Source organism: Mytilus californianus, unplaced genomic scaffold, assembly GCF_021869535.1.
Source record: "Mytilus californianus isolate M0D057914Y unplaced genomic scaffold, xbMytCali1.0.p SCAF_7, whole genome shotgun sequence".
NCBI classification, from domain to species: Eukaryota; Metazoa; Mollusca; class Bivalvia; order Mytilida; family Mytilidae; genus Mytilus; species Mytilus californianus.
This window is the reverse complement of record NW_026262723.1, coordinates 15,888,574-15,905,798: the sequence shown is the minus strand read 5'-3', so window position 1 is coordinate 15,905,798 and position 17,225 is coordinate 15,888,574. Positions and strand designations below refer to the sequence as shown.

Sequence of the window (17,225 nt, the reverse complement as noted above, 5' to 3'; positions counted from 1 at the left end):
ATTTTGTTTATTATTTAAATGATATACGTGGGAAATTAAGATTGATAATCAAATAAATGTGTTGGTCTTAAAAACTGAATCTCAGAGTCAAGAGCATGTAGAAATACACAGTGCTGTACACAAAAAGAAATTGATTAAATGTATATGTACATTAACAGTAAGTTAAATGTAAAAGAAAATACCTTTACAGGCAACTGCATCTTCGTCAGACTCATCATTACAGTCCGTATATCCATTACAAAAATTATCTATGTTTATACACTGATAATTGTCTGCACACTTTTTCTCGCCTGGTTCACAAATTCTATCTGTAATTGACGTATACATTCATCACATTAAAACACTTTATCAAAATAGCCTGATAATTCAACCTACCCCTATATTATCCCTCTACATAAAATTTAAAAAAAAAGTAAAAACAAATGTTGCAATATTTACCCTGCAAATGTCTCAGTCCTGGTTTAAATAAACAGTTTAATATCGTTAATACTTATTTGAGAACCTTAAAAATGTTTAACATAAGTAGTTCGTATCCGTGATGAACTAAGTGTAACAAATAGTACCAGAACAACATTATAAAAAATGAACTCCAGAAAAAAATCAAAGCAATATTTCTTTCCGTGTCAAAAATACAGATCGGAAAACATTTGATTTCCTACAATGTAGTCAATTCTCAGTATGGAAGTTTTCAATCAGAAAATACTTTTTCCGAACTGAGTCGTCATAAAAAAATGTAGACAAAACTGAAAATTATGCCTTGTTTACAACACCGAGAAAATATATGCCTTTTATTAGTTTCACACCCACTGGACTTTGTGCTTGCGGTCAATTATGATCTGTTTAGTCTAAGCTCTAACTTTTTGTGTCTCAATGTTCATTGTATGCAATCTGAGTTTTGTGTAGAAGAAATGCGCGCCTCAACTCACATTATATGCAATCTGAGTTTCAGGTTTTGCATTTTAACCCCAAACAGGAATATGACTGGGGCAAATCTGCAGTTAATGTGCCATGTAGTGACGTCATCAGCAGTTATTGTGTTCTGTTATGACTCATAAGCTGTTATTGTGTCCTTTTATAAACTGTGTGTCTCAATGTTCATTTTATGCAATCTGAGTTTTGTGAAGACAACAATGATGGACGAGGAACGTCGATTTAATAAGAGCGGAAGGTGTTAATGAAATTGTGAACACTGCTACTAAAAGAAAATCTCACATTGGTATCATAAAATTCAAGTACTACAAATTTAAACGGCCTGGGGACTCATAATAAATTTATTTTAATGGAGGACAAAACTTGTTAAAGTTTGTTCTACTTTTTTAAGCATTTATATGATATGTGATAAATATATAATAACACGTGGTTTGCCATATGAGCCCTGGTATCAGCGCCTTGCGTTTATTATGAGAGTCTCGGGATGATACCGGAGCCGATAGAAAAAGACATGTCTTAATCTATAATTATTTACTGTTGCATATTAAGGATTGTCATCTAAATCATTATTGCAAAAGATTAGTAGTAACAATAATTCCTATCCAAATATGTAACATTTTTTTTTTTCTTCAAAAGGATATTTATGTCGTCGGGTTGCAGTCTGGCAGATCTATAACAAAAGCCTCTTTTTATGCATGTTAAAAAAAAATTATGTTTAAGAATTGATTCTCCTCCTACTGTTCTATAACGAAAACATTGCAATGAAATAACAACATGCCAAACTTTTAATGTTTTTTTGTCAACAAATCACCATACAGATACACATCCAAATTCAAAATTCTCAAAAACAGACATCTGACTCACAATATCTCACCTTTACACATATCTTCATTCTCATCAGATTTGTCATTACAATGTGTGTATTTGTTACATACATTTGATTTATAAATGCATTGTATGCCATCATCACATTTCACTTTGACTCTGTCACATTCCCTTGCTGCAAAAAAGAAGTTATTCATGTTTCAGCAAAAGTGTTTGTTTTTGTTTTTGTATATATTTTTTTTTTTTTTTTTTATGAAATTTAAATGAAGATTAAACGGGTATGTAGATAAACTCAATCAAACATATTAAAAAGAAAAATTACAGAATGTTGCGTCTTTTGGTGCTGGTGATATCAGTATATATGATATTATTAGACGTGAATCTATCATAATATTGGTGTATAGGACAGCAGATTCCATTTGCACTCGTTGGTTAAACGTATTTGTTTTTACCGTAATTATTACACGAGTTCATTTGCTTCCCTTAAATTGATTTCTTTTCATTTCAGGTACACATTTCTAGTCAACTAGCTGTGATTTACAAGAGGAGCTTCGGCATGATTTCATGGTCCTGCCCTACTAACATTGGAAAAAATGACTCGTAGGAATACGTCTGAAACCGATTATAGCAATACATTATACCGATCTAAATTTCTAATTTTCTACAATTTGTTTAAAAAGATCTCTCATATACTGCATGTATCCGTTTGGTGTACTGTTTTTAAAACGATAAACCTTGTGACGACCTGTACGTCTTTAAATGGTGTACAATTTCCATGTGAACGCGTATAACGTCTGGTTGGTTAAAAAACAGGAGTCATTGCGTCATTGCCGTCTATTTTATGTTCTGTTAGTGATGTAATACAATGGTGCAGGAAATAGGTGGCATGGTATTAGGTGTATTGTTTATGTGTGAAGTTACCACCATTTAGGAACTGTCATCATGTAAAAGAGATATTCAAACTCCTAAGTCGAAAAAAAAACATAATTAAAATGCCATAGCAAAATTTGAAAAAACGGCAAAATATGCATCAATCTGTAAAAAGGAAGATGGTGCAAATAACATGAATAAACCAGAAAAAAAATGTTCTCGTGCGGCCTGCGAGTTTCTGTGTATAAACAGATTGAAAAAAAAACGTTGCATGGTTTTAACCTCACATTTTATTTTTCAATATACCTCTACAAACGTCTGGATCTTCATCTGATTTATCTGTACAATCTTCATGGCCGTCACATAAGCTGTAATCACCGATACATTGCAATCCGTCAGAACATTTTCGATTGTAATCACTGCAGCTATAATCTAGATATGTGTATGCAATGTAAAATATAATCAAATGATAATTCAGACATGAACAGAGTTGTTATATCAAGCATATAATAGTTTTGCGCAGCTAAAAATAAGTATATGTGATTATAATGATATTTATTCATTTTTTTGTTTTTGCATTAGGAAACCGAGTCTGTTCCCACTAATGCCTCTGTATACACATCTGACACATTATTGTATCCAGTTTCAACATCAATTTTACCAAAACTGATATGAAATAAGGATACATTACCATGCCAAAAGTTATGTTTTAAAATTGCTGTTTTTTGTTTTTTGTTTGTTTTTTTTTTAAACATGCAACAATACCGTTTTTTTGTTGATTTTGATTGTTATCAAAGTATTGTGATATATTGAATATTATAATTAATTTGGCAGATATACTGTATAAATAGAATTAGCAGCATATCTCCTTAACGATATAAAACAACAAAAGTACCTCGACAAAAGCCTTGATCTTCATCTGACTTATCGTTACAATCTACATTTCCATTACACAAACTATTTTGTTCGTCGACACATTGTTGTCCATCAGCACATTTCCTTTTCCACTCAGGGCAAACATATGCTAAACATAAAATTTAAAAACCTGTTTAAAATCAAATTATTTAGCTTTTTATATGGGTTTAAAACATGTTATACATAACTATCATACACATAGTATAAATAGATCAAAAGATCTAAATGTGGGACTAACTGCCACTGCTCTGTTTCATAAATGAGTAAACACCATGTACTATTGTAAGCCTACTGTCGACATAAAATCTGTAATTGTTTTGAAAAACAATTGCACTAAGAAAAAGCGCGAACTGCGATAAACGATATATGCTAACTGGATGAAAAACAACAATTAAAGCGTTTTTTTATTTCGTATTTTACTGAATCATAATATTGTTTGCTAAACAAAAACCCGCCATTTTCCTCCTTAGTTGAAACAAACTTTTTCTGCTATGGTTAATTATATATTACATTTCTGTGAAGTGTTTTGTACACTCTTTATATATATATATTTTTTTGTCGTTTACCTTTTTGATGATGTAGTTATTTGCTCATTTTCGACTTATATTTATAGTCTTTGCCCTTGATGTAATTAAGTGTTTGGTAAATTTTTACTTCCTTGTTTGAAATGATTTTTTTCTCTCTGATTTTATGAGATTTTCACTGCGGAGGGTGCCACTTATGTTTTCAACAGTTTAAAAATTATTTAGAATAATCATTCCCTATCGTTTGTCTGAAAAAAAAGATAATTGAGAACTAAAATAAATTATTATATATGTTTATCTGTAATAATATCTTTTATTTGAAGCGATAACAAAAATCGACAGTTAAAGTGTGCATTAAAGACGTTTGGTTCTAGTATTGCAATGAAATTTACGGAGGAAATAACCATTTTGAATTCAAACCTTAAAAGAATATTTAAGATGGTTAATTGAACAGAAAACCCGAAAGTGGAAGCAAAACAAGACTAATATCAAGTGAATTTAATAATTTCACAAACTCAAGTCTGCATTTTAATCTGGGTTAATCATGACATTACAGGGATCATACTTGTATCCTTTGATTTACATTTAATTGAACGATGGCCGCAGTCCGAACCTGTACTTAAATTGACTTGGCGCCGAATTTTTGACTGCTGTTCAAGTTAACAAAACAAAAGACGGCAGACAAGCCAGTTAACTTCATCAGTGGTAAAGAGGACCTAAATCTACTTTTTCATGACTGATACAGACCTACTGACAAGTCTGTTCCAGACCAGACCTTTGAACATGAATGCTTTTGAACGGTCCTTATGTATGGTCAGCTCCAGAACTTACATAAGGACAGATTAGTAATTACGAAAGATTGTTGGGCTAGTAATTGTTAACACTTTTATTATCAGACATGACCTTTGATTATATAAATGATAATCGTATTGTTCTATTTAACAATATATTAAAGTACTATTCTAGTTACCATGTGACTCAAATTTGTTTTCTCTGAATTTCATACCTGAGAGAATTTGTTTTTGTAATCCGAATGCGTATAAAAAGGTTATACATGCTTTGGAAAATCGAATTTATATGATGGGATAGTAAAACATTGTTTAAGTTGCTTCGTTTCCCATTGTTTACACTCTCTTCTTAATATATATTGTCTATGAAATAAATGGATTATTCAATGTGAATCACATTGTTTACCTTTGATTCGATTATATTTTCGACGGCAGTTGTATAGTGTCAGGATATAGGCGTTGTATAATTTTCTGAATCTTCTAGCCAATTTCGGCTTATTTACCTTTTTATCATACAGCTTTACCATTTTCATTATGAATTCCGAATATGGTAACTTTTGATCAATACGAACACAACGGTTTGTTATACAAACTATCTCAAGATATATGATCTACTTTCTTTTAGTGACAGTTTAGTATTTTGGCTAAAAGAAGGAAGTGTTGACACTCGAAATTAAGGCGGACAAAACTTTGTAGTCAATGTGTACCAATGTCGCTTGCATTTGTATTATACAATCATCCTTAGTTAACAAATTTACTGATTTATGATACCGCCATATCATTTATATTACAAAGTATAAATATTGTAACCTTTGATTGATGCAGACAAAATGATTCCACAAACCATCCTGAGATATCAAAAATACTGATTTGTAATGACGGTTCAGTACTTTGACATAAAAGAGGAAATTGTTGGCACTCTAAACTGATGCAGACACATTTGTGTTTTTAATGTGTACCAACATTGCTGTCATTTGTATTATACAATCCATCATGAGTTAACAAATTTAATAATTTATGATACCGCCATTTGATTTCTTTATTTGCAAATATGATCAGTTTTGGTTGATGTAATCCAATATTGTTCTTACACAATATATCCTGAGATATATGAAAAATAGATGAAGTGCGGGCATTCTAATTAAAAATAATACAGACACAAGTCATAAGTCGGAATTAAATGTTTAGAATTTGGGATCTTAGTTTTGAAAGTAAGGTTAATCTGCAAAAGTCCAACGTGTATCCGAGGAAAGTATCATTTGGCAAACGCAAAACTATTTCCAATGGTATTTGATTTGTTTTTTGATCTTTATATAGTTTAAGTAGAACAATTAAGAACAAAATTACTTTTGAAATATTTGATAAAATTGATCGGATTCATGTTCTTGAAAAGTATTTTATTTTCATCACTTATCATTTTTCTCTCACTCGTATCAACACTCCAAATAAATGGGATGTTTAATCCTTAACGTAAAATTATAAACTCTGGCTATGTTATGTAAAATAAACACTTGATTTCTTTTAACAAACCTTTGCACACCTCTTCCTCTTCATCAGAACCGTCTGCACAATGTTTCACTCCATCGCAAAAAGTAGAATTATGGACACATTGAAGACCATTTGCGCACTTGACCTGGTAGTATTCACAAGGAAAGGCTGCATAGAATAAATTAAAATGTGTATGGTCTTTATTAATTCTTAAATTATAAACAAACTATTGTTTTACCTCCGGCAAGCAAAGTTGACCTCATGCATATTTGACTTTTAAGTCGGTATGTATTCATAAGGCTTAAAAATGTTTGGCTGTTATATTTCCGATGAAGGTTAATCCACAAAAGCGCTTTGGACGCGAAAAATTGATAAATCGTTTTTTGCATTTTAAACCTATAATATGCTGGTTTGTTTTTGTTTGTTGTTTGTTTTTGTTTTTGTTTGTTGTTTAGGTTTGTTTTTGATTTGATAGAATAAGAAGATTGCTTATGAGACAAAACTCCACCAGAGATCAAATTACCTGCAACGATTAGTAAATTCCATACCACATAGTGAGCTATAAAAGGCTCCGAAAATATAAAACGAATAAACAAGAACATTGTTTTGTTTGTTCATATTATCAGGCCGATAACTTGAGTCTTATATATATACATTTGTTAAAGGTTTGCATATTTAACGCGTTTGACAGCTAGACTTATTAAACAGGCACTCGTTAACCATATATGTCTTACGAAAATAAATCAAATATCTTTTGAAGTTTTATTGTTTTAAATACATCTAATTAATGCAAATACCCTACATGACCTTTTATACATGCATATACCTTTACACAATTCTTCATCCTCGTCAGATCCGTCGTGGCAATTAGTATATTGATTGCATAGGCCTGATTTATAAATACACTCTATGTTATCCCTACATTTAACTTGATCATCTGGACACTTATAATCTACAATTCAAAGAAATGAAACATAGATAAAATCTACAAACATTTTATATTGAGAAAAGTTTCGACGCTATCGTTAAAGACAAGGTTTACATCTATAATGAAAAGCTTTTCCTTTCTTCTCGTGGATTGCACTTATTATAAAATGGTAAATTGAATTTGTCTTCCAGTATAAGTTTATATCTATCCATTTGTTTACATACTTACAATAATTGTTTGATATTAATATTAAAAACATGTCCTGGATACGAAAACATAAGTAGTGTTATTCAAAATATTAGTTGACATTGACAAATAATTGATAATGTTTCGTTTTCGAATCAAGTGTCCTGATGATTTTTTGAAGCAAGTTAAAAAACTAACAGTAGCGCACGATACAAAATAATCAATATATTCTTCTTAAAAGTGCTTCATTAAAATATTTCACTTCTTATTCAAAACTTTTATTTGATTTCAATTTTTACATAACAGTTCTTACTTTGACAATGTCTAAAATAGTCTCAGGAAATGAACAATTTTCGTTTCTTAATCGAACAAAAAGTAAACATTTGTTTGTATGTGTCAATTACAATGAACTAAATGAAAATATCGAACTAAATTCAGCGAAATTCATTCGACTGCATTTGTAAACAAGTCAACATTATGTCGTAGCTTTGCCCCATCATTTTACGGTGGAACTATTTTATGGATTTTTAAACGAATCGCCATGGAGTTTGCAAATGATCATTTTGTAATTAAAAAAAAAATACAGGCAATTAGTCAGATCAATCATGTTGTGAATAACCAGAATATTGGTCATCCTTATATATACCCTAGATACCAACCGGGCATTTGATCCTGCCTCCATCAACGATAATCAGAAAATTATTGACGCTTCTATAATTTTCAACAGTTAACCAAAAGCATAAAAAACACTATAGAAAATGATTTGTTTTATATCGGTGTTTTTTAATTGACAATTGTATAGCTCTGATTAAGTAACATTTAAAAAAAAAACTGTATCAAACGCTTTACACAGCTCTTTGGTCGGGTTGTTGACTTTTTGACATATTCCCCGTTTCCATTCTCAATTTTGCGTAACAGTAATAAAAGGTTGGGTACAAAATACGACAAAGCAAAATCCAAAACCAAAATAAAATGAACAGACCACGGCAATTAGGAGTTGAAACATTGATTCCTTAAATAAGTAGTCTATTTTCCTATTACAACTATTGACTCCGGAGTATATAGTTTTCCAACAGATTAACTTCTCTGTTGTAGGATATTCTGGTACTCAGTCAATAGGTTAATGTCTCTCTTGTAGGACATTCTGGTACTCAGTCAATAGATTAAAGTCTCTGTGATAGGACATTCTGGTACTCAGTCAATACGTTCATGTCTCTGTGGTAGGACATTCTATGACTCATTCAACATATTAAAGTCTCTGTGGTAGGACATTCTGGTAAACAGTCAATACGCTCACGTCTCTGTAGTAGACGAATCTGGGACTCAGCCAATAGATTAAAGTCTCTGTTGTAGGACATTATGGAACTCTGTCAATGCGTTAACGTCTCTGTGGTAGGACATTCTGGTACTCTGTCAATATGTTAACGTCTATGTGGAAGGACATTCTGGTACACTCTCAATAGAGTAACGTCTCTGTGGCAGGACATTCTGGGACTCAGTCAATAAGTTAAAGTGTCTGTGGTAGGACATTCTGGTATTCAGTCAATACGTAAGCGTCTCTATGGCAGGAAATTTTGGGGCTCAGACAATAGAGTAACGTCTCTGTGATAGGACATTCTTGTACACAGTCAATAGAGTAACTTCCCGTGGTAGGACATTCTGGTACTCAGTCAATACGTTAACATCTCTGTGGTAGGACATTTTGAGACTCAGTAAATAGATTAAAGTCTCTGTGGTAGGACAATCTGGTTCTCTGTCAATGGGTTAACGTCTCTGCGGTAGGACATCCTGTGACTCAATCAATATAGTAGTCTATTTTCCTATAACAACTATTACCTCTGGAGCATATAGTTTTCTAGCAGATTAACGTCTCTGTTGTAGAATATTCTGGTAATCAGTCAATAGGTTAACGTCTCTCTAGTGGGACATTCCGGTACTCACTCAATGGATTAAAGCCTCTGTGGTAGGTCAATCTGGTTCTCTATCAATACGTAAACGTCTCTGTAGAAGGACATCCTGTGACTCAGTCAATAGATTAAAGTCTCTGAAGTAGGACATTCTGGTACTCTGTCAATACGTTCACTTTTCTGTAATAGGACATTCTGGTACTCAATGAATAGGTTAAAGTCTCTGTGGTATGACATTCTGGTACTCAGTCAATAGAGAAACGTCTCCGTGGTAGGACATTCTGGTACTCAATCAATACGTTAACGTCTCTGTTGTAGGACATTATGGAACTCTGTCAATGCGTTAACGTCTCTGTGGTAGGACATTCTGGGACTCAGCCAATAGATTAAAGTCTCTGTGGTAGGACATTCTGGTACTCAGTCAATAGAGTAACGTCTCTGTGGTAGGATATTCTGGTACTTAGTCAATAGAGAAACGTCTCCGTGGTAGGACATTCTGGTACTCAATCAATACGTTAACGTCTCTGTTGTAGGACATTATGGAACTCTGTCAATGCGTTAACGTCTCTGTGGTGGGACATTCTGGTACTCTGTAAATACGGTAACGTCTATGTGGAAGGACATTCTGGTATTCTGTCAATACGTTAACGTCTATATAGTAGGACATTCTGGTACTCAGTCAATAGATTAAAGTCTCTGTGGTAGGAAATTCTGGTACTCTTTTAATAGAATAACGTTTCTGTGGTAGGACATTCTGGTACTCTCTCAATAGAGAAACGACTCTGCGGTAGGACATTCTGGGACTCAGTCAATAAGTTAAAGTCTCTGTGGTAGGACATTCTGGTACTCTATCAATTTGTTAGCGTCCCTGTGGTAGGACATTCTGGTATTCAGTCAATACGTAAGCGTCTCTATAGCAGGAGATTTTGGGACTCAGACAATAGAGTAACGTCTCTGTGATAGGACATTCGTGTACACAATCAATAGAGTAACTTCCCGTGGTAGGACATTCTGGTACTCAGTCAATACGTTAACATCTCTGGGGTAGGACATTTTGAGACTCAGTAAATAGATTAAAGTCTCTGTGGTAGGACAATCTGTTTCTCTGTCAATGGGTTAACGTCTCTGCGGTAGGACATCCTGTGACTCAATCAATATAGTAGTCTATTTTCCTATAACAACTATTACCTCTGGAGCATATAGTTTTCTAGCAGATTAACATCTCTGTTGTAGAATATTCTGGTAATTAGTCAATAGGTTAACGTCTCTCTAGTGGGACATTCTGGTACTCTGTCAATACGTTCACTTTTCTGTGGTAGGACATTCTGGTACTCAATGAATAGATCAAAGTCTCTGTGGTATGACATTCTGGTACTCAGTCAATAGAGAAACGTCTCTGTTGTAGGACATTATGGAACTCTGTCAATGCGTTAACGTCTCTGTGGTAGGACATTCTGGTACTCAGTCAATAGAGTAACGTCTCTGTGGTAGGATATTCTGGTACTTAGTCAATAGAGAAACGTCTCCGTGGTAGGACATTCTGGCACTCAATCAATACGTTAACGTCTCTGTTGTAGGACATTATGGAACTCTGTCAATGCGTTAACGTCTCTGTGGTAGGACATGCAGGTACTCTGTAAATACGGTAACGTCTATGTGGAAGGACATTCTGGTATTCTGTCAATACGTTAACGTCTATATAGTAGGACATTCTGGTACTCAGTCAATAGATTAAAGTCTCTGTGGTAGGAAATTCTGGTACTCTTTCAATAGAATAACGTTTCTGTGGTAGGACATTCTGGTACTCTCTAAATAGAGAAACGACTCTGCGGTAGGACATTCTGGGACTCTGTCAATAAGTTAAAGTCTCTGTGGTAGGACATTCTGGTACTCTGATAATTTGTTAGCGTCCCTGTGGTAGGACATTCTGGTATTCAGGCAATACGTTAGCGTCTCTATGGCAGGATATTTTGGGACTCAGACAATAGAGTAACGTCTCTGTGATAGGACATTCTTGTACACAATCAATAGAGTAACTTCCCGTGGTAGGACATTCTGGTACTCAGTCAATACATTAACATCTCTGGGGTAGGACATTTTGAGACTCAGTAAATAGATTAAAGTCTCTGTGGTAGGACAATCTGTTTCTCTGTCAATGGGTTAACGTCTCTGCGGTAGGACATCCTGTGACTCAATCAATATAGTAGTCTATTTTTCTATAACAACTATTACCTCTGGAGCATATAGTTTTCTAGCAGATTAACGTCTCTGTTGTCGAATATTCTGGTAATCAGTCAATAGGTTAACGTCTCTCTAGTGGGACATTCCGGTACTCACTCAATAGATTAGGTCAATCTGGTTCTCTATCAATACGTAAACGTCTCTGTAGAAGGACATCCTGTGACTCAGTCAATAGATTAAAGTCTCTGTAGTAGGACATTCTGGTACTCTGTCAATACGTTCACTTTTCTGTGGTAGGACATTCTGGTACTCAATGAATAGGTTAAAGTCTCTGTGGTATGACATTCTGGTACTCAGTCAATAGAGAAACGTCTCCGTGGTAGGACATTCTGGTACTTAATCAATACGTTAACGTCTCTGTTGTAGGACATTATGGAACTCTGTCAATGCGTTAACGTCTCTGTGGTAGGACATTCTGGTACTCTGTCAATACGTTAACGTCTATGTGGTAGGACATTCTGGGACTCAGTCAATAGATTAAAGTCTCTGTGGTAGGACATTCTGGTACTCAGTCAATGGGTTAACGTCTCTGCGGTAGGACATCCTGTGACTCAATCAATATAGTAGTCTATTTTTCTATAACAACTATTACCTCTGGAGCATATAGTTTTCTAGCAGATTAACGTCTCTGTTGTCGAATATTCTGGTAATCAGTCAATAGGTTAACGTCTCTCTAGTGGGACATTCCGGTACTCACTCAATAGATTAGGTCAATCTGGTTCTCTATCAATACGTAAACGTCTCTGTAGAAGGACATCCTGTGACTCAGTCAATAGATTAAAGTCTCTGTAGTAGGACATTCTGGTACTCTGTCAATACGTTCACTTTTCTGTGGTAGGACATTCTGGTACTCAATGAATAGGTTAAAGTCTCTGTGGTATGACATTCTGGTACTCAGTCAATAGAGAAACGTCTCCGTGGTAGGACATTCTGGTACTTAATCAATACGTTAACGTCTCTGTTGTAGGACATTATGGAACTCTGTCAATGCGTTAACGTCTCTGTGGTAGGACATTCTGGTACTCTGTCAATACGTTAACGTCTATGTGGTAGGACATTCTGGGACTCAGTCAATAGAGTAACGTCTCTGTGGTATGATATTCTAGTACTTAGTCAATCGAGAAACGTCTCCGTGGTAGGACATTCTGGTACTCAATAAATACGTTAACGTCTCTGTTGTAGGACATTATGGAACTCTGTCACTGCGTTAACTCCTCTGTGGTAGGACATTCTGGTACTCTGTCAATACAGTGACGACTAAGTGGAAGGACATTCTGGTATTCTGTCAATACGTTAACGTCTATATGGTAGGACATTCTGGTACTCAGACAATAGATTAAATTTTGGGTGGAAGGACATTCTGGTACTATTTTAATAGAATAACGTTTCTGTGGTAGGACATTCTGGTACTCTCTCAATAGAGAAACGACTCTGTGGTAGGACATTCTGGGACTCAGTCAATAAGCTAAAGTCTCTGTGGTAGGACATTCTGGTACTCTGTCAATTTGTTAGCGTCCCTGTGGTAGGATATTCTGCTATTAAGTCAATACGTAAGCGTCTCTATGGCAGGAGATTTTGGGACTCAGACAATAGAGTAACGTCTATGTGGTAGGACATTCTTGTACACAGTCAATAGAGTAACTTCCCGTGGTAGGACATTCTGGTACTCAGTCAATACGTTAACGTCTCTGCGGTAGGACATCCTGTGACTCAATCAATATTGTAGTCTATTTTCTTATAACAACTATAACCTCTGGAGCATATAGTTTTCCAGCAGATTAACGTCTCTGTTGTAGAATATTCTGTAATCAGTCAATAGGTTAACGTCTCTCTAGTGGGACATTCCGGTACTCACTCAATAGATTAAAGCCTCTGTGGTATGTCAATCTGGTTCTCTATCAATACGTAAACGTCTCTGTAGAAGGACATCCTGTGACTCAGTCAATAGATTAAAGTCTCTGTGGTAGGATATTCTGGTACTCTGTCAATACGTTCACTTTTCTGTCGTAGGACATTCTGGTACTCAATGAATAGGTTAAAGTCTCTGTGGTATGACATTCTGGTACTCAGTCAAAAGAGTAACGTCACCGTCGTAGGACATTCTGGTACTCAGTCAATAGATTAAAGTCTCTGTGGTAGGACATTCTAGTACTCTTTCAATAGAGTAACGTCTCTCTGGTAGGACATTGTGATACTCTCTCGATAGAGTAACGTCTCTGTGGTAGGACATTCTGGGACTCAGTCAATAGGTTAACGTCTCTGTGGTAGGACATTCTGGTACTCTGTCACTACGTTAGCGTCCCTGTGATAGGAAATTTTGAGACTCAGTCAATAGGTTAAAGTCTCTGTGGTTGAACATTCTTGTACTCTGTCAATAGATTAACGTCTCTGTGGTAGGACATTTTGAGACTCAGTCAACAGATTAAAGTCTCTGTGGTAGGACATTCTGGGACTCAGTCAATAGATTAAAGTCTCTGTGGTAGGACATTCTAGTACTCTTTCAATAGAGTAACGTCTCTCTGGTAGGACATTGTGATACTCTCTCGATAGAGTAACGTCTCTGTGGTAGGACATTCTGGGACTCAGTCAATAGGTTAACGTCTCTGTGGTAGGACATTCTGGTACTCTGTCACTACGTTAGCGTCCCTGTGATAGGAAATTTTGAGACTCAGTCAATAGGTTAAAGTCTCTGTGGTTGAACATTCTTGTACTCTGTCAATAGATTAACGTCTCTGTGGTAGGACATTCTGGTTTTCAGTTTATACGTAAACGTCTCTATGGTAGGACATTTTGGAACTCAATCAATAGAGTAACATCTCTGTGGTAGGACATTCTGGTACTCAGTCAATAGAGTAAGGTCTCCGTGGTAGGACATCCTGTGACTCAGTCAATAAATTAAAGTCTCTGTGGTAGGTCATTCTTGTACTCCCTCAATACGTTCACGTCTCTGTGGTAGGACATTCTGGTACTCAATGAATAGGTTAAAGTCTCTGTGTTAGGACATTTTGGTACTCTGTCAATACGTTAACGTCTCTGTGGTAGGACATTTCGGACTCAAAAAATAGATTAAAGTCCCTGTGGTAGGATATTCTGAAACTCTGTCAATAGATTAAAGTCTCTGTTGTAAGTCATTTTGGTATTCAGTCAATACGTTCACGTCTCTGTGGAAGGACATTCTGGGACTCAGTCAATAGATTAAAGTCTCTGTGGATAGGACATTTTGGTACTCGGTCAATGAAGTAACGTCTCTATGGTAGGACATTCTGGTACTCAGTCAATAGAGTAACGTCTCCGTGGTAGGACATTCTGGGACTCAGTCAATAGATTAATGTCTCTGTGATAGAACATTCTGGTACACTGAATAGAATAAAGTCTCTGTGGTAGGACATTCTGGTACTCACTGTATAGTATAGGTTAATTTCTCTGTGGTAGGACATTCTGGTACTAAGTCAATAGGTTAACGTCTCTGTGGTAAGGAACTGTGGTACCCAGACATTACGTTAACGTCTCTTTGGTAGGACATTCTGGTACTCAGTAAATAGATTAAAGTCTCTGTGGTAGGACAATCTGGTTCTCTGTCAATGGGTTAACGTCTCTGCGGTAGGACATCCTGTGACTCAATCAATATTGTAGTCTATTTTCTTATAACAACTATAACCTCTGGAGCATATAGTTTTCCAGCAGATTAACGTCTCTGTTGTAGAATATTCTGTAATCAGTCAATAGGTTAACGTCTCTCTAGTGGGACATTCCGGTACTCACTCAATAGATTAAAGCCTCTGTGGTATGTCAATCTGGTTCTCTATCAATACGTAAACGTCTCTGTAGAAGGACATCCTGTGACTCAGTCAATAGATTAAAGTCTCTGTGGTAGGATATTCTGGTACTCTGTCAATACGTTCACTTTTCTGTCGTAGGACATTCTGGTACTCAATGAATAGGTTAAAGTCTCTGTGGTATGACATTCTGGTACTCAGTCAAAAGAGTAACGTCACCGTCGTAGGACATTCTGGTACTCAGTCAATAAGTTACCGTCTCTGTTGTAGGACATTTTGAGACTCAGTCAACAGATTAAAGTCTCTGTGGTAGGACATTCTGGGACTCAGTCAATAGATTAAAGTCTCTGTGGTAGGACATTCTAGTATTCTTTCAATAGAGTAACGTCTCTCTGGTAGGACATTGTGATACTCTCTCGATAGAGTAACGTCTCTGTGGTAGGACATTCTGGGACTCAGTCAATAGGTTAACGTCTCTGTGGTAGGACATTCTGGTACTCTGTCAATACGTTAGCGTCCCTGTGATAGGAAATTTTGAGACTCAGTCAATAGGTTAAAGTCTCTGTGGTTGAACATTCTTGTACTCTGTCAATAGATTAACGTCTCTGTGGTAGGACATTCTGGTTTTCAGTTTATACGTAAACGTCTCTATGGTAGGACATTTTGGAACTCAATCAATAGAGTAACATCTCTGTGGTAGGACATTCTGGTACTCAGTCAATAGAGTAAGGTCTCCGTGGTAGGACATCCTGTGACTCAGTCAATAAATTAAAGTCTCTGTGGTAGGTCATTCTTGTACTCCCTCAATACGTTCACGTCTCTGTGGTAGGACATTCTGGTACTCAATGAATAGGTTAAAGTCTCTGTGTTAGGACATTTTGGTACTCTGTCAATACGTTAACGTCTCTGTGGTAGGACATTCTGGGACTCAGAAAATAGATTAACGTCCCTGTGGTAGGATATTCTGAAACTCTGTCAATAGATTAAAGTCTCTGTTGTAAGTCATTTTGGTATTCAGTCAATACGTTCACGTCTCTGTGGAAGGACATTCTGGGACTCAGTCAATAGATTAAAGTCTCTGTGGATAGGACATTTTGGTACTCGGTCAATGAAGTAACGTCTCTATGGTAGGACATTCTGGTACTCAGTCAATAGAGTAACGTCTCCGTGGTAGGACATTCTGGGACTCAGTCAATAGATTAATGTCTCTGTGATAGAACATTCTGGTACACTGAATAGAATAAAATCTCTGTGGTAGGACATTCTGGTACTCACTGTATAGTATAGGTTAATGTCTCTGTGATAGGACATTCTGGTACTAAGTCAATAGGTTAACGTCTCTGTGGTAAGGAACTGTGGTACCCAGACATTACGTTAACGTCCCTTTAATAGGACATTCTGGTACTCAGTCAGTAGGTTAACGTCTCTGTGGTAGGACATTCTTGGATTCAGTCAAACCAAAATATAACGGAAATGAACAATTTTCGTTTCTAAATCGAATCAAAAATAATTGTAAACATGTGTTTTTAAACCTATCAATTATGATAGAATCCTTGCCTAAACTTATTCTAGTTTTGAAATATCAGCATCTCTAGAAATATACATGGCTTATGTAAGCATAAGGAATAATTTGTTGAAATGTACATGTCCTTGATGTTATAGATTTCCATGTTAATATTTGTTATTGTACGATTGATATTTCATTGTTTTAATTTTCGTAAGTGGATGTTAGCTATTACAGGCAAGCGTACGGCCTTCATAAATGAGAAACACCCATACCGTATAGTCGGCTATAACATGTATAAAAGGCCCCGACATGAAAAATATGAAACCAGTCAATTGAGAAA

The 17,225-nt window shown here is 35.6% G+C and overlaps 1 protein-coding gene across 16 annotated transcripts in view; it reads right to left on the bottom strand.

The window, feature by feature from the left end:
* LOC127708932 (low-density lipoprotein receptor-related protein 2-like) overlaps positions 1 to 17,225 on the bottom strand; it is a 423,265-nt gene that overhangs the window by 162,568 nt on the left and 243,472 nt on the right. For 5 of the 16 annotated variants that reach the window (XM_052214124.1, XM_052214122.1, XM_052214123.1 and 2 more), the window contains 4 exons: positions 3,521 to 3,649; positions 2,932 to 3,057; positions 1,805 to 1,930; positions 183 to 308 (listed from right to left, as the gene is read on the bottom strand). The exons of 6 other annotated variants lie outside the window; for them this stretch is intronic. In XM_052214124.1, coding sequence (XP_052070084.1) covers positions 183 to 308; positions 1,805 to 1,930; positions 2,932 to 3,057; positions 3,521 to 3,649 — 507 coding nt within the window. Of the gene's footprint in view, positions 1 to 182; positions 309 to 1,804; positions 1,931 to 2,931; positions 3,058 to 3,520; positions 3,650 to 6,382; positions 6,486 to 17,225 lie in introns of all 16 variants that reach the window. 5 more of the 16 variants (XM_052214137.1, XM_052214131.1, XM_052214136.1 and 2 more) reach the window with 5 other exon arrangements.